Source organism: Lepisma saccharinum, chromosome 18, assembly GCF_977018435.1.
Source record: "Lepisma saccharinum chromosome 18, izLepSacc3.1, whole genome shotgun sequence".
NCBI lineage: Eukaryota > Metazoa > Arthropoda > Insecta > Zygentoma > Lepismatidae > Lepisma > Lepisma saccharinum.
Genome location: NC_139246.1, coordinates 16,613,337 through 16,635,769, shown reverse-complemented (window position 1 = coordinate 16,635,769; position 22,433 = coordinate 16,613,337). Strand labels below are relative to the sequence as shown.

General features: G+C 34.7%; 1 protein-coding gene across 1 annotated transcript in view; it reads left to right on the top strand.

Moving 5' to 3' along the window:
• Window positions 1-22,433, top strand: part of LOC146002419 (sarcalumenin-like) — a 110,558-nt gene that overhangs the window by 78,673 nt on the left and 9,452 nt on the right. Inside the window, exons 6-10 of the mRNA XM_083140241.1 lie at window positions 6,541-6,681; window positions 8,652-8,814; window positions 14,232-14,328; window positions 18,834-19,020; window positions 21,946-22,079. Coding sequence (XP_082996367.1) covers window positions 6,541-6,681; window positions 8,652-8,814; window positions 14,232-14,328; window positions 18,834-19,020; window positions 21,946-22,079 — 722 coding nt within the window. The remainder of the gene's footprint in view (window positions 1-6,540; window positions 6,682-8,651; window positions 8,815-14,231; window positions 14,329-18,833; window positions 19,021-21,945; window positions 22,080-22,433) is intronic.

The following is a 22,433-nucleotide window of genomic DNA, read 5'->3' as shown; positions in this document are numbered from 1 at the left end:
GACTTTCCAAATGTACACACAGTGTGTAATCTACAGGGATGTCATGATCCTTGGGACATTTCCAACTCAAATTATAGTGTCACGAAATCGGCCAATACACGCTGTATATCACTATGTTATTGCCTTCTCTTATGATGAGCTGGTTATGCTTAATACTACTAGATTTCTCTTTGTCAAAAATTTTACCAACATTGTTTTAAATTCATTTCATGCACATAATAGGCTAATCAGGACCGGACATCTAGTTTAAAGTGGGATTCACACCACTGCCCTTGATTACAATTCCATGGACTCCAGTTAAATCAATATTATAATATGAATAAGAAGGCTAGGAACAGGAATTTTTTGCTATTATTGTAAGGAAAATGTGAAATTTTTACTTTTCACTCTTATTTTGGCTGATATAAAATATCTTGATGTCGGAACCATTCAACATGATCTTCTCATGATACTTTCAATGTCCTTCCCTTCTAGAGTCAGTAAAATCAACTTAACCTCTCTCCATGCTGTACATTCTGTGTGATGTTATAATGTTTTTCTTTGCAAATGATGTGTTGCTTGCATTTGTAAATTAAGTCAGTGAATTGACTCAAAATCAGTTATGTATTGTTTTGTTGTTTCTTAAAAATAAATGCTAGCTTTTTGATTCATTATGCAATAATGATAACATGTGGTTTTTAAGGTTAATAAAAAAGGAGTCCCATTTTTAAATTTTTGTTGACGAGTTGGTGAAAATATAATATTTGAAATAAACATATCAGAAATGGTGGTGACAATAACTCCACATTGTACATTCTTATTTAAAATGTATGAAGCATCTTACCTTGGACATTGTCTTTATTGAAACCTCTTTGTGTGTGTGGGGCTTAAACATACTGAAATGGAGATATGGAAATGAGTAACATTAAGACCATTCATGTGCGACACGTGTGACTACCATTCACACATAGCTTTTAAAATCAGTGATGCTTCATAGCTGTTTCACAACACTGCACTGAGAGGATACCATTTTTAACTGATACCAACACTATTACCCACTGTTACGGATGCCGATACTTTGAAATTGAAAAAATTCGAAGTAATCCAGAATACTTATAAATTTTAATGTTTAAGTTTTCCATTGGAACTACACCATTTCCAATGGAGTTTTGCCTTAAAATATTCATAGTTTCACATAATCATTTATTCACACAATCCATTTCTCTCCACAAAATTAATAAAAGTTATGCATTTTACGTAATTTCCAGAACATTTAGACTACACAAAGTGCAGCATGTAATTTTTAAGGACTCTGCAAGACTCCAGAAAAGTATCAGTGAATTTCAACCAATATCTATACATTGGTATTGGCTCAGCCGAAATTAAAACATATAAATTATTCGTTACATCTGCAGTAAACAACAATGCTAAAATTCTTTTCAAATCTTCTTTGACGTTTTTACAAAGATTTACCTACATTGATATGACATCACTTATGAAAAATACAATAAAAAACATTTCACAAATTGTACCATAAGCTAACCTTTAAAGTTTAAAGTCATTATGCAACTGTTTACAAGGTTTGAAATTAGTTTTGGTTAAGTAGGGTGTGCAAGAATTCGTATTGCACAGTGTTGAAATTCAGCTCTGTGATTTACTATTAGGATTATTTACTTAGACTTAGTGATTATTCTTAGATGTAGTGTAGTTCTCTTTTACTTAATTTTCAAAATCTTTTCTCTGTTGTTTTATAATGTAGTACAGTTTTTTTTCCTTGTGCCAGATTTTGTATTTAAACAACTTTGTAATGTATATGTAGGAATCTTGACTTTACGCTGTGATATTTGCATTGCTTTTGTATTCAAGGCTTACGTGGATGGTAGTTAGGGTGGCTGCATCTGCGATATCAATGTCTGACTGAGACTATTACTTAATTTTCAAACATCAATATATCCACAGCAAAATTGGGATGCACTTTAAAATGGCAGATTATTTTATTGTTTTGTATGGAGATAAATAAGAAGTAGCTTGTTAGAAATTTCAAAATAGTTCTGGACAAATGTAAAGAAAGTTGGACCTTAATCTTTCTCACATGTTCACAATCTCGGCCATTTGTAGAGGCTACCAATACCCTCCAGGATTGTTTCCTGATACCCTTTGATTTGACACTGGGTAAACCTTTTACATGCTCCACCTGAAATCACTTACCTACATTGGGAATCAAACCTGGGTCTCCCAAATGGAAGTCAGATGCCCTTTAAACTGGACCACCACAACTCATTTCTCAGCTGTGTTTTTTATAGAACTGTGTCACTGTGAAATCTTTCAAACTTTGAAAAACATCCAGAAAAATCATGCCCTGTCTAAAATGACGAGAACTTTGACAGATTGTGTGTCCAGAAATGTGCAAATGTACTTTATATTTTTAGTGAGAACAACTAAGATTTTTTTCCTGCATCAAGAATTTTTCTAGAAGAATAACTGTGAAAAGTAAAGAAGAAGATCCTAGAAAGTCAAGATCCCCATGTACAACATTGATTATGTAAACAATGTATTTATTCTAAAGTTGCACATAATTGAATATGGTTGCTGTATCACATAATTAAACGTGCTTGATACTTACAGTATTAGCTTGTTTTGTAGATTTTTAGTTGTAATAAAGATGTTAATTTCTTTGTGCTGATTATTTCCCTGAAGTAGAGATAATTTAATTTATTTTTTGTTGTTGCTCTTGGTGTTTGTATGTAAGTAATATTGTATATCATTACTGTGTCACTGGTGTATTGTTTTTTGTGTTAGTAGTACTGTTTCAGCATGATCTTGTAGAGGCCGTCTATCTCTTCCGATAACTTGTTCCTGTGCGGCTCATCGCCGGGCACCTTGCTGGTTTAAACTGCAAGCTGCCTAGTGAAGGGCAACATAGTGGCAGGAAATTTCGTCAGAGGGAGATGAGAAGAATACATCGGAATTGGCTCAGTACGACTTGAGTGTTAATTCATAATTGGGAAAAGAGAGACGCGGTAGTAGATAAATACGGAGAAACTAGTACTCACTTTATCCGCGAAACTGTTTTTTCTTCTTTGTTCTCTTAATTTCAGTGGCCACTACCACCATCCCCGTGGCAGTTTCTAGTTTCTCCGTATTTATTGAGTGTTAATATTAGTTGAACTCTATAAGTGGGCATTAAATATGTAGCTACGCAGAAGTGCACTGGTATCATGTATGGGATAGTCAAAGTGAGGGAATCCAAGAGTTGCTGCTCCCTCCTCTGCCAGCATTCATCCTGAACTTTATCTCATTCCTTATAACTAGACCTCGGATATTTAGGTTCTAAAAAGTGTGCTTTTAGGTTCCTAAAATAGGTTCTAAAAATCCTAAAATAGTTTCTAAAAACCTTAAAATAGGTTCTAAAAACCTTAAAATAGGTTCTAAAAATCCTAAAATAGTTTCTAAAAACCTTAAAATAGGTTCTAAAAATCCTAAAATAGTTTCTAAAAACCTTAAAATAGGTTCTAAAAATCCTAAAATAGTTTCTAAAAACCTTAAAATAGGTTCTAAAAATCCTAAAATAGTCTCTAAAAACCTTAAAATAGGTTCTAAAAATCCTAAAATAGTTTCTAAAAACCTTAAAATAGGTTCTAAAATTCCTAAAATAGTTTCTAAAAACCTTAAAATAGGTTCTAAAATTCCTAAAATAGTTTCTAAAAACCTTAAAATAGGTTCTAAAAATCCTAAAATAGTTTCTAAAAACCTTAAAATAGGTTCTAAAAATCCTAAAATAGTTTCTAAAAACCTTAAAATAGGTTCTAAAAATCCTAAAATAAGTCCGAAAAATCTTAAGTTAGGCTCGAAAAATCCTAAAGTAGGTTAAAAAAACTTAAAATTGTTCAAAATTCCTGAAAAATGCTGATTAGCTAAAGTCACCGGCAATGAAAATAGGACACCTATATCCTGAAATGCACACTATCTTGCATAACGTTGTGTGTGTTGCCTAACCCTACGGCGATGGCAGAACTTACCATTGGAAATTTGTTAATAAAATCCACTCTTCACTGTATAGTTAGGCAACAATCTTTTTTCATGTTATCCACAGTCAAACTTTTGTCTGTGAGGATTATCTTTATGCAAAAAATTATATTTCAACATAAACATGGTCAGTGATGCAAATTTGAATGCTGAAACATTACTTCACAAGGCATGAATGCCTGAAAGCACATAACTGAAGTGAAAGTGAGCAAGACCGCATGGATCAGAAGTTTGGATCTTGGACTGTGCAGGCAATGATGGCGAGATACATTTTGCTTTGTTAAGAGCTTTGATGTAACACTGTAGACTTAGAGGAAGGGAAATCGACAGAGAAAATGTTTCAAACACGTTCGTCATTAAATTTTTTCATGACCAAACAAAGCAAATGCTTCTGTGCAACATAAAAATCCTGTAAAACCTTTAAAAATATATAAAAACCTAAAAATGGGCTTGATTTAGGTGCATAAACCTAAATTAGGTTCTTACAAGGAAAATAGTTTTTTTTGTGGCGTTTTTTAACGAAACGCTGGCATAACTTATTATTTCTTACCTGTAAAGGAAAGAATAGGTTAAAAAGCTCAAATCAAAGGTCTACTTATAACATCATCTTTCATAGCTCAACCTAGAGTCCTTCAGCTTTATTGCTTTGAGTTCTTGTTTTGAATAGTTTTTCATTTTCATGATTAACCCATTGCCTGCGGCACAGTGATATTTGAAAATTAATGGTTCTTGCTATTATTAGTCGATGTGGGTTATTGGCAATCAAAAAATCCATTGTTCGATGCTTCCTTGGTTCCTGAAAAATATTTTTTTTGCAATGTGGAAGTAGACCTGTGGTTCTCTATTTGGTAGGGTGTCTGACTGCCATGTGGGAGACCCGTGTTCGATTCCTGGGGGTGGGTGTTCTGAGGTCGAAATTTTACCAGCCTGTTCCATGCATAAAGTGGCTCTTGGGCTCACCCAGCCTCAAATCAATGTGTAACTGAAAGCGACCCTGGAGGGTAAAGGTGGCTGGAGTGTGGTGCTGATCACATCACATCAAAAATTGCCTAGATCAAGAATATGTAGTGAGGGCATGTGGCCCTACCCCCAAATCCCCTAAATGAGCCTTCATGGCATGGTGCTGTATGCAGGGGGTACCTTACCTTTGACCTTACCTAATATGGAATGTTTATTTGCAACAGAATCTATATATAGATTGCTTTCATTAGCTTCATTTTGTGGCAAGTCTCTTTATAGTTAGTTTTTTGCATTATTTATGGCAAAACTAATTTGCAGTGGCATCTATATATAGACAATTTCTTTTTTGGTCGAACTTCCCTTCACGGTCACTGCAGGGAAGGGTTAAAGGGTGTTCTTCTTCAAAGGCACCCAAAAGTCAAACTTTCTTCTAGTAGAATGCCCGGGAATTGCATGCTTAAGGCTCTGATACGTGGACTCGCAGTCAGTATATATGCTGACCTTTGAGGTGGAGTGGTTAGCACAGTATGTTACAATGCCAGGGGTCACAGGTTTGAATCCCAGACTAGGCGTGGGTTTTCTTTGTGAGTGTCCTTTCATCACTCATCCTCATCTTCACGAATGGCCAAAAGTAGCAGAAAAGTGAAGTAATTTTTAATAAACAAACCAAGACTTGCTGGTTTGGTTCTGCAGACGACGTGGCATCAATCACCATTCAGTGTTGCCGAGTCTAAACATCCACTTTTCTTCCTATGTCATATCTTAACCTTTCTAACAAATATTACCATCTTTTTTTTTTTGTGTCATTTATGTATATTACAAAGCTAGCTGCAAAACCAGAGCTTACCGTATTATAAACTTATGAACAAATCTAATTGTTAGCAGCACACTGGTATCAATGTGTATCAGCTTAAATTCCTATTACAAACATAGCAAATTATATTTTAGAAAGCTCATTAATGAAGTATGTATTGAAATTGTGCATAGTTTACAGCTTTATTAGTTTACTAAAAAATTCTGTTTCTGTGCTTTTATTGTTCTTAATTGATGCAGTTATGCAACAATATGTCTTAATAGTAATGTTAGATATGTTGTTTTTAGTTACTATATTCTTCCATTTATTTAGTGCCTAATTTTTTATGTATTACTACTTGATTGTACAGTGCCTTTCTCAGTCGAGAAAGCGGAACGGAGGTTAGCATAGCGGAAATTAAGATCGCCTCTATGGGCACTTTTTTGATCATACTTTTAACGTTTCTCCTCATTATGCACATGCCGATTTACCATTTTCTTCTTGTCAAGAACAAACCCTGATTATCTCAATATGTTCACAACAATCCGAACACTGTTTCTGTGTGAAACAGGAACATCTGGGAATTCTGCTGCGAAACGTATTTTAACTTCCCTAGAACATGGAACTGTTCCTTGTTGCATTCCATTCATACTTTCTGCATGTTAAAAAATACAAAGTTTCTGTGCATCACAAAGATTTGTGGTATATATATATATATATTTTAATTTGTAATGAGCACTATCTATCATTATTGCTCAAAATTATTTTCTGATATCTTTCAGGTGTTGTCGACTTCCTTTCCACAGAGATATCAACATCAAAGCAGAAGAAATTTAGTTTGGTCACCTTTGTTGATACTCCCGGTCTTGTGGATGGTGATATGCAGTACCCGTTTGACGTGAACGAAGCAATTTTATGGTTAGGTATGTGTAGTGTTAAAAGATTAAATGTTATTTATCTAGCCAGCCTCCGTGGTGGAGTGGTCAGCTTATCGTGCTACAAAGCCAGAGGTTCCAGGTTCAAATCCAGGTTAAGGCATGGAAGTATCGTTGTTCCATCATCCTTCACCAGTTCATCAATCATCATCATCATCATCAACATAAAGTATTCAAAGTAGAAGGAAGGAAATATTTATATTTGTGTACAAGATGAAACAGTATATTATAGTTTGAATTTAAAAAAATCTTGTTATTGTGGAGAAAGTATACCATTGAAAATACAGGGCAATTATATAGTTTGTTAAAGATTTGTAAAAGTCAGTGCAATTAAACAGTTCAGTTACAGACAATGATTCATACACCAAGTGAAAGGCTTGATTGATTTGGTTTATATTACTTCACTTTTCTGCCACTTTTTGCTAAGATGAGGATGAGTGATGATATGATGAAATTGATGAAGGGACACTCACAAAAAAAACACCCAGGGTGGGATTTGAACCCACAACGGAGGTCAGCACTAAGTGAAAGTCAAATTCTCAAAGGCTTTTTTACAGCCCGCATAAATGTTCAATATGTCCACTCTTTGTTACATTTCATGCATCTAATCTGCAGTCTATCTCTGCCGACATTTGATCCAGCGTATTAGAAGTGGCAGTGTTGATTCCATCCTGTGGTCCTGTGGTAGAGGTGGTCATTTTCGTAACCCCACAAAAGGAAATTGCATGGGGTCACCATCAACTGGCTGTGGGCAAACTGAAGCATGCAGAATGCTTTCTCCACCTGTGGCAGCAGCACCTCTGTGGCATATTTTCAGAACTATGCTGGCATAATAAATAAATTAATAATACCTGAGAGTTTGTATTCACTTGGTGTATGATTTATTGTGTTTCTGAATCATATCAATTTCTAAAAATGTTTCATGGATTTGAAAAACAAGTGATAAATTATTCAGATGTTCAGTAGAGTTAAAGAAAGGAAGTTTTACAACAGAAATTACTACATAATATGTTGATGTTAGGAGCAAGTAATGCGATTCAAGAAAGTTTGTCTTTGAAAATTATTCATTGCTTGTTTTTACTACTTTTTTTCCCTTCCTTCCCTTCATTTCATTTCATTTCCTTTCCTTTTGAAACTTGTCTGGTCTGTCGACATGTAATTGTAGCCATATATTCAGGAGGATTATTTTTATTGGTAAAGGTATCCCCAGTGCATTGCACAGTGGCATGAAGGCACTTTGGAGGTAGGGTCCAACACATTCTTGATTACAACCATGGCGAAGGTGATGTGATCAGCACTATGCACCTGCCTTTTCCACCATTACTGCATTCCACACTACTAGAATAAATTATTGATAATACCATTCTAAAGTCTCGTAAATGTAAATTGTGGCTTTGTATTTATCACACAAAGTGGGAAAGAATTGCACTATTGTTTTTTTATTTACATGTAAAATCATCTGCCAACAAGAATATGTGAAAAAATGAATTTATTTAAACCACTCCTCTTTGGTTGACCACCAAGAGCAATAAGTTTAAATCATCCTGTACAGTTTGTGCTAACACTATTTTATACTAATTGGGAGTGTAACATGCAGTTTAAATGGAATCAAAACCACTGAAATATGCTTCCACCAGAGTCTCTTGATTTCAAGAAAACAACATTAGCTTCTTCATCAGAGAGGATATTATATCTTCATGCAATGCTAGTCGCAATCTTTTACCAGTTGACAGCCTCATCCTTCTTTATACCTTTTCAAATATAACAAATAGGTGTAATTCTTTAATTCTTTCATTTCTTTGCTAATTTCATTGCTATGTAGGTAGTGCCTTCAGTTTTTTTGTATTTACGATGCTTCCACTTCTTAGATTTCTTTTTTTTCACGTTACCTATTACCACTTCTTTCCATTGATTTTAGGTGATATTTAATTATTTTACATGTCTTCTTCTTTTTAAAGGTGACATGGCTGATTTGGTGTTTGTGTTCTTTGATCCCATTGGCCAAGCTCTCTGCAAGCGGACGCTTACACTCGTCGAGAAGCTTAATTCCACCCATGCAGAGAGAATGAGGTTTTACCTTTCGAAAGCAGATGAAGCAGGCAACGAATCTGATCGGCAACGGTGAGTTCTGGGATTATAGTATCACTTAGAATTAGGATTAGAGCTGAGCCGATACCGATGCTGCAGCACCTAGAATAACGTAGTGTGGAAAACGGCATGGTTTTGCTCTCTCTCGCTGGTTCCACTCGAAAATGATCCGCTAGAGGCGCTGGTGTTTGACTGCTTATAATGGAAGTAAATGGGGTTTTTGCTGCAACGTCTGATTCTTTTCCTTGTAACATTTCTTTGCATCAGAAAATTGTTATGATATTTGGTACAGTAGTCGCGAAAATATTAAAGAATATTATGAACCGTCGATCATGACCTGTCCTTGAGTTTTTTATTAACAATACGGAAGAAAACATAGGTATGGATTGTAACACGTAACATGACAATTGCTGCGAGAATTAGTATTGTGTATGCATTAATATTGTCATTGTCACAAATATTATTTTTATGGAAATTCACACAGACAATACTCGTTTATTTTAATTAATTAATTATTTTATTTTATTATTAATTAATTTAATTAATTTGCAGTTTATTTTCATCAAGTACAAGGTAGACATTTTACAGCCAAGTCACGAGTAAAAATGCACAGTCCTTAACACCAAAGTTCTACTTACCAATCGACACGAATGTAAAGCAATTTGTTGATAGAGATGACAAGGTACAGCCTAATCGGCTATTTGAACTCCATGGAATATGAAATTAAATTCTTTCGAATATCTGCATTTCGGGAAAATGACTTCATAATATGTACGCCACGAAACATTTTTTCTCCTTCATGACACTATTTTAATTTTATTAGTATACAAAAATAAACTTGTGTACACAATCCAACGTTTGACGTCCAGCCTCACATGCGATATGTTGATGCTCGTGTTGCGTTGCACATAAAACGTATTTATGTTACTTTTCTGTGTAAATTAATGCCATTTCGTGACTGCAAATCACTCCACAAATATAACTGTTTCCATCAATTCACTTACCGCCTTTCTAGAGAAACAAATCTACACAATATATTCCAAAAACTAACTAAGCCGCATTACTTTCATAACAAAATTAGCCGCTGTGTTGATCGCACTGCCATCTACTTGTCATCGTCTCGGGGAACCAGTTTCTTGGGTCGTTTTCCACACTACGTTATTCAAGGCGCTGTACCGATGCTAATGTATCAGTATTGGTACATATCGGTTGTATTTTATTTACCGATTCTAACTGATATTTTTCCTTTGTTTTGATCATTGTTAGGGTCCCCAAACATGTTGCACGTACTTTTCTGCAAAATTCAAAGTTTTCCGATATCAATATTATAAGAAATAACTGTATTTTATGATTACACAGCAGAGATTTTTTACATTCTGATGTAATTTTTGCATATTTTAAAGCAAAACTGTGGTAAATTAATGCTTATTCTAGTATTAATCAGTATTTGGACAACTTTTAATTGTTACAATATCCAAGCATCAGTTTCAGTGTCTGTAATATTCATTATGGGTATCTGTTCAAAGTGTTATCGGCTCAACCCTAATTAGGATATTGACTGATGTATTTATCGTTTCTAACATAATATGTTCATATTTTATTGCCAAAACAAACCACTTTTGTTCTGTAGTCTGATACAATGAGGTTTGAAAAATTCTAGAACATATTTAATTTCACTGCGCTCGTGTACATTCTCCCAGTTTTCTTTGATATCATCAGAGAACTGGTATAACTTGGCTACAACATAATTTCATCCCAATTCCTTACTTTCTAGTATAACAATATACAGTCTACATTCTGAATTATTTGAAACATTCAAGTTGAGAAACTTGTGTGTCATAATTAAACACCATATTTTTGTGGCTGATATCACTTTAAATAATACCGATACTAAAATATTGTAGTATTTTATAGCTCCAAGATTTCAATATTGATACAAGCTAGAGAAAATCTGTGCAAGCTTTTACCACCAAGTTTGATTTTTAAAAAAAAATGATTTGTATTTGTTTTGCCCTTATATGGTTTGTATTATTAAAGGGTAAAAATTGACTAATTTTAAGAGTAACCAATTTATTTGTTTGAAGAAAGAGTAATATTATTTCACAGAAGAATATATAGAGATACAGTAAAACCTCATTAATCCGGACCCCGATAAGCCGGACTTCGTTTAATCCGGACAGTGGGGAAAAAAAAGCAGAATGCAAGGTTTTAAATTGGCTAGAAGTCAACAAGAGAACTTCCCAAAGAAAAGGCAGTCAACCACTGATGAAATTCTGTTTCCCTCAGACTTTGTACTGTACTGTATAGTGTATTTAGGCCTATGCCCTTTAAATACACCATAATAAACGTGTTTTGTTGTTATAAACAGAGTTTTAATGCACTTTCTACTGTTCTTTTAGGTTATTTCAGTTAATCCGGACTTTCATTAAACTGGTCAACCTATCCCCTCCTTAGTCTGGATTAACGAGGTTTTACTGTAATTTATTACAGAAGTGGTTTCGAAATTGTTGTGTTTTATATGAATGTTCCAACACAACATGTTGACAATTATTTACATAAATTTTAAATTGCTGTACTGCTTTATGTTAAAAATTCATTTAAAATGCTTTGAATTATATGCTTCAGTTAGTATTTGATTAGTTTTTGCTTTGTGTCTTCGTTAGCTAAACTTAGTTCTAATACTAGGGGCTTTCATACGAAACTAGGAAGAATGAAATAAGATAATGTTTTTATTGGAGTGGAAGCTGTATTTATTTCTCTACGTAAATATCTTCCATATTTACATATTTGTCCCAGCGCTATCTAGTGTTTGGATACCATCTGCATACAAACATTTGTCAGTTTGTCTGACCAAGAACTGGACATCTTGTTTCACTTAGTTCCAACTGTTGAATTTCTAGCCCCTTTATTGGTCGAGAAGCAGAAATCACTCGAAGCAGAATTTGGGCTCTAACTAGGGATGTGTAGGTTTGATTGATGGTCAGTGTGAGGTTGTGCATTACCCTGCAGAAGAAAGATGCAGTTGGTGATGAAACGAATACTTTTTTCCATTTCATCAGAACAAAATTCATGTACAGTGCAAGTTCACAATCAGCTTGAGGCACTTGAGGTCTTATTTCGTTTTAATCCTGTGGAAGCAAAAGTCCTGATTTGGTTTGAATGCCCCTTGTATATATTGCCAGTGCAAATTTTCTTTATTATTCATGTATTTATGCCTTTTGTAGCCGACATTTTAATACTTCCTTGAGGCTGTGCAGGAAAGCTTTATAGCCACATGCTGAGATTCTTATGATGAGTAATAGAAGAATTGCCCCATATTGCATGCAAATTTGTGTTATTTTTGTACCTTTTCTGCATTTATAGGATTGCATTGATCTTTCTGTGCAGGTATTCTTTACAAGAAAAGCGAGAGAGAGAAAAACTGACTAAATTCATTCATGTGATTATTTTACAAATTATTTATTAATTTTTCCATATTATACTGGATAGAAAACAATACTTGAGAAATAAACCGTTATAGGAAAAGACAAAATAATAATAAGATGACATAAAAATTGTGCATTACTTAGTGCACAATTATTTTGAAGTTTGTCAGCAAAAATGAATAGGAGTAAATATTTTTATGTGGTTTCAAATTGTATTGTATTGGTTTGAATGACTGGAAGTTACTCTTAGAAAAGTATCGAGATATTTGTAAGAACAAATCATGGAGTGAAACATTAATATGTTCTATTTAGGATCTTACGTAAAAAAATATATCCACAGCATGTCCACGAGAGCATAAGCGTGCAATAGACTAGGCAATTAATTCTAGAAGCAATCCTTTGTAACTGTGTGGTTTCTTTAAGGGAGCTTTCAGACCAAAGTGAGAAGCCACAACCTTTCATACTGCAGTGACCCGACAAGTTGCACATACCACTTGTCCCTAGAGTTAGCCATTTTATCAATAGTGTATGTACATCATGTTGCCTGTGACTGTCACAGTTAATGCTCCTCTACAGACTGAAGAGGACCATGTCACGTCAGCTGAAACCCCCATGTTGATTGTATCTTGTCAGAAAGCTCTCTAACAACCTAGGTTTGAATCCTGAGCAAGGGATGAATGGGTCGTTGTGTTCGTCCCATCATCTGTTTCACATAAGCATCTTTCGCAACAATGTAACTGAGCTAAAGATAGAAAAGTGATGTAAAATAAACAAAATGTAAGTAACTCATTCTTCAACGAATGTGGGGGTGTAAGGGATGACTCTTTCTAGAGACACCCAAATATCAATCTCTCTTCCACATAGTGCAACCCGGGCTGCAGTTTGCAGACTTGTGAGGCTCTGGCATCCGGACTCATAACCAGAATAATCCCCCCATGAGGTCGTGTTGTTTCATCTATATATGTTTGGTTTTGTCCTTTCACCCATAAGCCACAAATGGCAGAAAAGCAAAGTATAATCAACCAATTCGATTGTATTGATTGTTTCAGTGGCTGTTTCAAGATCAGTATCAGAAATTGGAGAAAACATTTTGGAAATTGAAATTCTCGTGGGTTTCCCTTGCTAAATCATAACTTAGATTTTGGTGATATTTATATGAATCCCAGTTTTTGAGGATAATTAGGATTCAAATGTTTTACGAAGCTTCCACTCTCTCTATTATAAACATACTAGAATGGAGCTACTCTGGGAATTTTTGAACTGGCCTCCATGGCAGAGTCGTTAGTATATTGCACTATGACACCAGGGTTCCCAGGTTCAAATCCCCCAGCCTGGGCATGGGTGTTTGTGAATTTCCATTCGTCAATTTCATCATATCATCACTCATCCTCATCTTCATGATTAGCCGAAAGTGGCAGAAAAGAAAATTAAAATAAACCCAATCAATCAAATCTAACCTTGGAATTTTGACTCTCAGTCTTATCAGTAAAGAATGCCTGTACTTACTTTAAAATCATGAACAAAATGTAGTGTTTTTCAAATTGGAACTTTTGTTGTAAAATTGCATGCTTTACACCTTAGAACTATCTTGGTGATTCAGATGAATAAAATTACCATCTGCTCATTTCATTTTCCATTTAAATGAAAAAATTGCTTTGCATGAATGATTGTAGCCAAGTGTAGTCTTGCAATATAATATGATTCCGTATATAACATACTGTTTATTAAGTAACTAATCATTGAGTGCTAGTTGTTTCCATAATTCATTACCAACCACCCTAAGGGAGTTTCATGTTTCTGGAAGTGGAAAATGTGATACATAAACATAATTTATCTCAAAAACTTGTAATTGAACACCTATTAATCGACTTAATTTTTTTCAATATGCTAATATTGTTCTAATGTAATTTCTGTATTAGTATCTAAAATGTAATTAATTATTTGTGTGTGTGTAATAAGTTTTTGTATGTATATTTTTGTTTGCTTCTTGATAGTGAATATAGATTCTTATTTTCGTAATTGCAGTGTGATGATGCAGATAGTACAAGAGCTTTGCAAACGTCCAGGATTGAATCGAACAGGATTTGATATGCCTACAATTTACATCCCAACTTTGAATAAGGTATCTTTTGCATGACAAAGACCAATTTAATGTAGCTTTCCCGGTGAATAGTAAAAAAGGCTCTATTGTAGTTATACTTGTATGTTTCTTATTTTTCATAGTTTTTGTTTTGCTTTTGGCTAATCCTTTTGATGAGGTAGAATGTTGATTAGATGAAATTCATGATGAAAGAGACACGCGTGTCTAGGTTGGGACCTGAACCTGTAACCTTTGGTCACAAGATCATGAAACGACCAATGCAAATAAGCCTGCAGGTACCTAACATATTTACTCGTGTATAATGCATGTGCGTGTATAATACCCACTCTGGTTGTTGATGAGAAAAAGCAACAAACAATTATATCTCATATATAATGCGCAGTACAATTCAGGTTCAAGAAATGGCTTTCTTAGAGACCGGATTTTAAAGGGAAAATTATTGCCAAAATAAGGGAGGGTAAATTTCTTGTATCGGACAAACGGCTGAAATTTGCTAGTTCTTTTAATTTCAATATTCGTACTTACGTATTCTGCATTGAGAAACATTGTTGAAGGTGGCATTTCACTTATTTCACGGAAATAAGCTGTATTTGCGACATATGGAGTAAGTTTTCTTAGTTTTTTTTTGCCTTCGGTAACACGCAAAATGGCAGTCACATTTTCACTACCGTACTCAGCATGCAGTGTTTCCACCCCACTGCACCCAAAAATACCTATGTAGCCCCACAGACCATTGACGCATAGCCCCACGAACCATTGATACATAGCCCCACGAACCATTTCCGGTAAGGTTAGGTTAGTTAGGATCACGTTTAGGTTACAATAGTTAAAAATTGGTTTAGAAAAAAAAATGCGTAGCCCCACACACCATTCTGGCATAGCCCCACGAAACATTGACACATAGCCCTACAAACCATTAGCGGAAATGTACCTTCTTCAGTTACAAAAACACGTGTTTGGAAACACTGACCGGTATTGACCGTGATTACGTCATCACACACAGGCAACATCCGGCTGGAAGGAAATGGATGCAACAGCTTCCGTGCATCGGTCACACATTTATATCGAAAAATAGATGATTTACCGGCAAAATTCAATGAACGATGCGAGAAAACACTTCCCCGAACTTCCACAACTATAAAGAAACTCCATTCGGTAAGGAATTTCTCCTGTAAATTTGAAGAAATCTGTTTGTCCGATACAAGAAATTTACCAAAGTGAGAAAAAGGACTATAGTTTTTTTGCACTCCACTAAAAATACTATTTTAAATAAAACACAATAACATTCATATATAAAAAGGGATACATTAAATTTCATATTATTGTATCCCTTTTTATATATGAATGGTATATATTGTGCTTTCATTTAAAATAATATTCTTAGTGAACTGCAACAATAAACTATATTTCTTTTTCGTTTTCTTTTTTTGAAGGTAAAGTACAGGGAATAAATTTATTATCCGTTTAGGTGAAATCTTCCTTGAAACAGCTTCCCGCATTCCATAGCTTGCTGCCACTTGTACCTGGTTTCACCATTTTACTAACACTCAATACTGTTGTCACTGTCACACAGTTAAGTTAAAACTATTCTAAAAAACTCCACAATAAATATATAAATGTAGCAGGTAAGTATACTTTAAACCCAACAGGCGTGCCACTTACAATGCATTTGTTGCAGCGTAAGCCCAGATCTCATTGTTTCAACAATCGCTGCAACGTACTCCCAACACTCTCAGAGGGAAGGGAAGGTAGAAGGTGCTTGTTCTTTCTTTCCTCTAAGCTGCACCAAATAGACAATTGTTGAATGTTTTGTTCAGGGAAATAGTCGTACAAAATATTTGATATCATCAGTAAAGGGACCAAGGAAGATGTTTTTTAAGAAGGGGGGAAAAAGGAATAATGTAGGCTGAAAAAGTAGTCAATAAAGGGACCAGAGGAAAATATATTTAAAAAAGGGAAAAGCGTGAATCTGGGCTGAAAAAGGGATGTCAAAACCATGTAATCTTGTAATCTTGTTGGTGGAAGATACAAAGGCTGTCGCAGAGAAGGTGAGACTAATTCCTGTATAGGAAAACAGCGACCTCCATTGGCTAGCAAATGCACTAGGGTGAAAATTTGGTTCATTAGCTGCCGATTGAGACCAAAATGAGCGCAATAGGTCAAAAAGTCATGACTGCGTAGCAGTTAAAAGACAAGCATGTACATGGAGCCCTCCAAGAATCATTAAAATGAAACAAAAAAAATTACAAACCACAAAATTTTTATTCAGAATCAGCCGTATCAAGTAGACAGCTAAGCAAGCGTCCATATGCCTATCTTCACGAATAATTGCTGCAACAGTATTCATTAGCATCTCGTTAATGACGGATGGTTTTTGTCCAGGATGCGGAAGCAAAGCACCTGATTCACACCCATCTTCGAACAACTTGTGCATGCCTGTTGAAATATTGCATGTTTCCGCAGCACTTTTCCCTGAACGCCAACAAAATTTTATGGCATATCGCTGTTCATCTTGAATACTCATCGCGAAAGGCAATGTTATACACAAAAACCTGGAGAGGTAAACTAAAAATGTTCCACGTAAATCAACACAGCTGCTCACTAACGTGGTTTCGCAACATGTGACAACTTGCTACGGAAACAGAATGAGTCATCCTACACCACGTGACTAGTGCCGAAACCATAGGCAGTGTTGCAAAGCCAGGAAAAAATCTGTCTCGCCTTCTCTGCGACAACCTTTGTAATTATCAACACTGTTGTTATTTATTCCATGATTCGTGTTGAAAAATTAAAAAGGACTTACCTTTAAAATCTGGTATCTAGTCATAAAGCTGTTGCTATGGTGATCAAGAGCAAATGACATCATACCTATTCAATGAGTTCCAACCCATTCCACCTCCCCCTTTTCCGTCCACTGTTTTCAGCATCCCAATGCTTTCACTTCTGCAACCACCTTGTTTATTCTGTAGTAGAAGAGCAAGATCAAAATTATGTTCTGGATTTGCAGCGCTCATGAAGTTATTTTCTATTATTTCTCGCCCTACAAAAACCGCTGGTGCACATTGTGAGACAGGAGGTGCATGCTTGATTTCTGCTTTCTGTGTCGCAAAACGTTTCGTTACAAAGTGAAAAGTCATTGGAAATGGCTATTTCACTTTTATAGTTTTTTATTATTATTATTATTATATATATATATATATATATATATATATATATATATATATATATATATATATATATATATATATATATATAATAAACAGTGAAATGTATGAAAGACCTGAATGGTTAACTCACATCCTCAATATTTACGCAAGTGACTATAATGGTTTTACCTTTGGAAAAGAGACTGTGTATTTAGACATGAACTTTGCAAAACAAAGGCTTAGAAATTATGCATTCATATTCATAAAAGATAGGGCTATATCTGTATTGACAAATACTAGTTGTAATTGTATTTGAAAGTATTGGTGTTAGATTTTATTTACCAATATCAGCCAATGCTTTCCTGGCATTGTGGTATTTCGCAGGATCTGCAAAAATGCCAAATGCCAATTTTGCGAAGTATAATTACACTGGAAATTATGCAAAATTCGAAGTTTGCATTGAATTTACACCAATATTTTTTGTATTTTGTGTTTACTTAAAAGTTTAATATTCTGGAATTCCTGAATATTTTGAATTTAGCAGTTTCATTTGCTACGATTTTCAAGCATCTGTATTGGTATCAGTAAGAGTGTCGACACGAGTTTAGGTGTCAGTTAAAGTGACGTTTGCTCATTCCTGATAAAATAACAAAGTGATGTAGATCAACAAACACTGCTTTGAGTAATACTGCTACTGACAGTATTGGGCTTGTTTTGATGATAGATGATAAATAGAGAGAGGTAGGAGGCTTGGGCTTTGCTAGGCATCGCTAGGACACCTCCACATTTATAACATGACCTGAAGTTGCTGCAAAATGCTATATTTTGCATATTACCACAACAATTGCCATTTTGCCTGCCATTTTTTGCTATTTTTTTTTTTGCCACAACTTCTGGTATTTATTTATAACAATAAATTCAAGATTGTTAGATTTTCCCCAATCAATCATTAGTTAATAACAAAATCAACCTTTTCCACAAAGTACTTTTGCAAAAAAAAAAAGTAAATTGCAAAGTTTGCATATTTTACATGATATGTAGGTGTCACAGAAATGTTACACAGCACTTTCCTTACTCTTTGAGTCACTGGGAATATCAGCCAGTATTGCTGATTAATTTTGCACCAGTACTTTCCGATATTGATACCAAGGATATCAGTTTAGCCCAAGAAATAATCAATACATGCAGTCGAACCTCGATTTTACATTTTTCAGGGGGACCAAGGTAATGAAACACCAGAAAATATCAAATCTAGAAAAAAAATTATATGTTACTACTTTGGAAATTGTAATGTGTAATGTGAAAAACATAAAATTGGGGTTCCGTTGTAATTTATAAATTTCATATAAATGTTGAAATGCAATGAATACTCTCTTCCAGCAAGGTTCAAGGTGTGTAAACCAAGTAGAGGATGTTTGCAAAGACATAGAGCGAACAATCAATCAAACAGTTCAAAATACACTGAATGCCTTGGAGAGAGACTGTGAGAAGATTGCTGTACTGGTGGACGAGAAGCTTGCCGTTGACGATGCAGCAAGGGACTACAACTTTAAAACATCAGGAAGAGGTGAGTCATTTCGTTAATAATATAGTGATATGCCGAGTGGGGCAAAAACAATTAGACTATTTAAATTTGGCACATCTTTGTAGGTGGCTGAGTAGATCAGTTTAAAGCATTCAGTTGTCATACAACATTGGTCAAAAGAGCAAACGTTAGCTGTGGAATTTTCTTTAGAAACAATGACTTCGCTACTGTAATAGCATGTTGTTCATCAAAATTTTGACATCATAAGGAATGGAGACCACAAGACGTGTTGCTGACAATGAATGCAGTAGTCCTGAATCGTGTAACTAAATTCAGTAGAGTTTGGCATGTCGGAACCTTTCTGTTCCTTCCGATGTTAAAATGTCGCCGCAAGACATGCTGAGTTACAGTAGTGGAGTCATTGTTTCTAAAGAACTTTCCATAGTAAACGCTCGATGCTCTTCTGACCAACGCTGCATGATGACTGAAGGCTTTAAACTGCTCTACTCAGGGATGTAAATCGTCTAATTGTTTCTGCCCCACTTCGTAGTATTAGGTAGGGACATGCATATTTAGTTTTTGACAGAAACACTGTGTGAAATAACGCACTGTAAATTTAGTTTTTTGTGTTTTTTGAAAGGTGTGAGGCACATTTTTCCTATCATGTTTTATCACAGAATGATGTCAAATGAACTGCAAAATGAGAGATATTTATTTTTATTTACCAATGCAACACTTTCTGAAGTCTCAATTTTCCTGAGATTTAATGAAAATCATGGAAATTTGATTAATTTTGCTGCAAAAATGGACTCCTTTACACAAGGATAAAGTACTCTAATAATAAATGTGTTATTAGGAGGAAAGCATTTATTTTGAGTAACAAGTATAGTTTTTAAATCAAATGAATGATTATATTCAGCATTTTAACACCGAAATACCATTTTATATACTGCTTTTGATCACAAAATATGCCTGATTTTTTATACTGAAATCTTGATCATAAGTATGTGGCCCTAGTTATAGGGTGATTCGTAATTACTGCATGGTTTCAACTGATCTGGAAAATGTTGAAAAGCCAGTGAATTTTGTAAAAACATTAAAAAATCTGGAAAAGTCTAAAGTAAAAATTTTGTTTGATAGGATTGGAAACTGAAAACTGAAACTCAAAATCCTCCCAACTGGTTTATTTGGGGGGGGAGTATATTTCGCTTAAAAATGATCTTTCATTTATTTTCAACAATGTTGATTACATTTGTTTCATTTGATTAATATACAAAGTTGAAGGCAGTTATTTATAATACCTGGAAACCCCTGTGAAAATTAAGGAATTTTGTTGTGCAAAATGAGTAGGAATCCTCCATGAATTTACAGCAGTTCACAGCTTCACCACTTGGACAACCTTCTGAAGAAAATGTTGTTCCTACGCAGCCATCGACACTTTGGAAATAGCCCCAGTGCTTCAATCAGTATGCAGATGTGTAATGTGCACATTATTCTGAAATTTGTACAACCTTGAAATTATGTAGTTTTCATTAATTTTGTGCCCTGAAGGGTAAAGATGAGAGTGATGTTAGCTCTTGAAAGCTTCGAATCTTTTCCACAACTCACCTGCTCGATAGCCTGGCAGAATTTTTTCACCATTCGTCACCAGGAAACCTTCAAGACTTACTTTCTTATTGTAATGATTTGATTAGAGCATATGTAAATCTGTCGTCCTTTGTAGTGGAGGGGTTAGCACAGCCTGCTACGATGTCAGGGGTCCCGGGTTCGAATCCCGGACTGGGCATGGGTGTTTGTGAGTGTCTCTTCATCAGTTTCATCATATCATTACTCATCATCATCTTCGTAATCAGCCAAAAGTGGCAGAAAGCGAAGTAAACTAAATCTTCGGGGGAAAATATAATTTAATCTTTGAAGAAAGAAGTTCTGGAAGTTTTTCTAAAACATGTTGTTTTGTTGATTAACATACATAACCTTAAACATGCATAGATTTTATGGAAAATATATAATTGTTAATAAAAATTTTATCCTTGCTGTCTTACAATGTAATCTGTTTATTAAGATCCTAATTACGGTTTATAACTAGAGACACATAATTTTCGTAAATAAAAAAAAAACAAATTTCAGTACAAAAACAGTCAATTTCAGGTTCAAAAGCGGTAAATAAAATACAATTTTCGGTGTTATAGCGGTGAAAAATCGGACGAAAAGTGGTATATAAAAAGACATTCTGCTTTTTGAATTGTGAATATAATTTGAAAACTACACTTATTACACAAAATTAACATTTCACTTCTAATAGCACATTTATGTAGTTATCAGAGTATTAAGTTTATTTCTGTGTAAAGGAGCCCATTTTTGCCTCTCCAATATTAACAGCGGAATTAGTCAATTTTCCGTGAATTGCATAACTTGCAGGATAATTCAGACCTGAAAAGGAGTCGCGTCGGTAAATAAACTCTAAATTTCGTGTTTAAAAGTCTATTTCACATTTTATTTCGCCTTATTTCGTGACAAAACATTGTAGCAAATTGCATCTCTCACCTTTCAAAAACATGAAAAATTAACACTACAATGTGTTTTTGAAATTTAGTTTTTTCGTCAAAAACAAAATATTCATGCCTCTATTTATAACGGTTCATGTGGATCCTTCAAAAACAAATAGAAAACCAGTTTGTAACTTTAAAAAATGTAATATGTAGAGGTCAAGAGTAGAAAATAGGGCTGATCGATCATTGGTATCAGAAAGAATCAATTGAAATTTGATCACCAATACCAGCTGATACTTTTTCAGAGTCCAAATATTCTAGAAAACCATATAGCTCTAATAAACATAACTAGTCCTGATGTAGAATGAGAACTGTTGGTTTGAAACATTTCCAAGGAATGTCACATTGATGTACAAATTGATTAGTTGTGTAGAAAAATATATATTTTAAAGCAAGACATTCTTCTTTTGGTTTTCAGCAATGGTTCTAATCGGTGTGGCTGCTATATTCCCTCTCATGCTGATCTTGTATTTCCTTGCAACATGTGTTCCATACTCACTGATGCATTCTATATTTGGTAAATCCGGAACGGAGCAGCTCTATTCGTATATGGTGAGTTGAATGTGTTTTTATGCAGCTTCTTTTTATCACGGCGGTTCTTCAACTGTGGTCCTCTCAGGGGGTTCGCAATAGCCTCCCAGTGTTCCATAAAGATTCGGAAAAAAACTAAGACAAGAGCATTTACTCTTTAATGATGCAAATTTAAACTTTGAGTTAATTCTTGGGGGTCCGCGAAGGCAAGTGATCTCTGAAGGTGGCCCACGGTCTAGGAAAGTTCAAGAACCGCTGTTTTATCATCTTCATGCTATTCCATCCCATTACGTCACATGAATACATGGAAGCAATGTAATTTGTGATTTCAAATTGGGGTGGGGTTAAGTAATTTCTCTTCTATTGCATTAATTT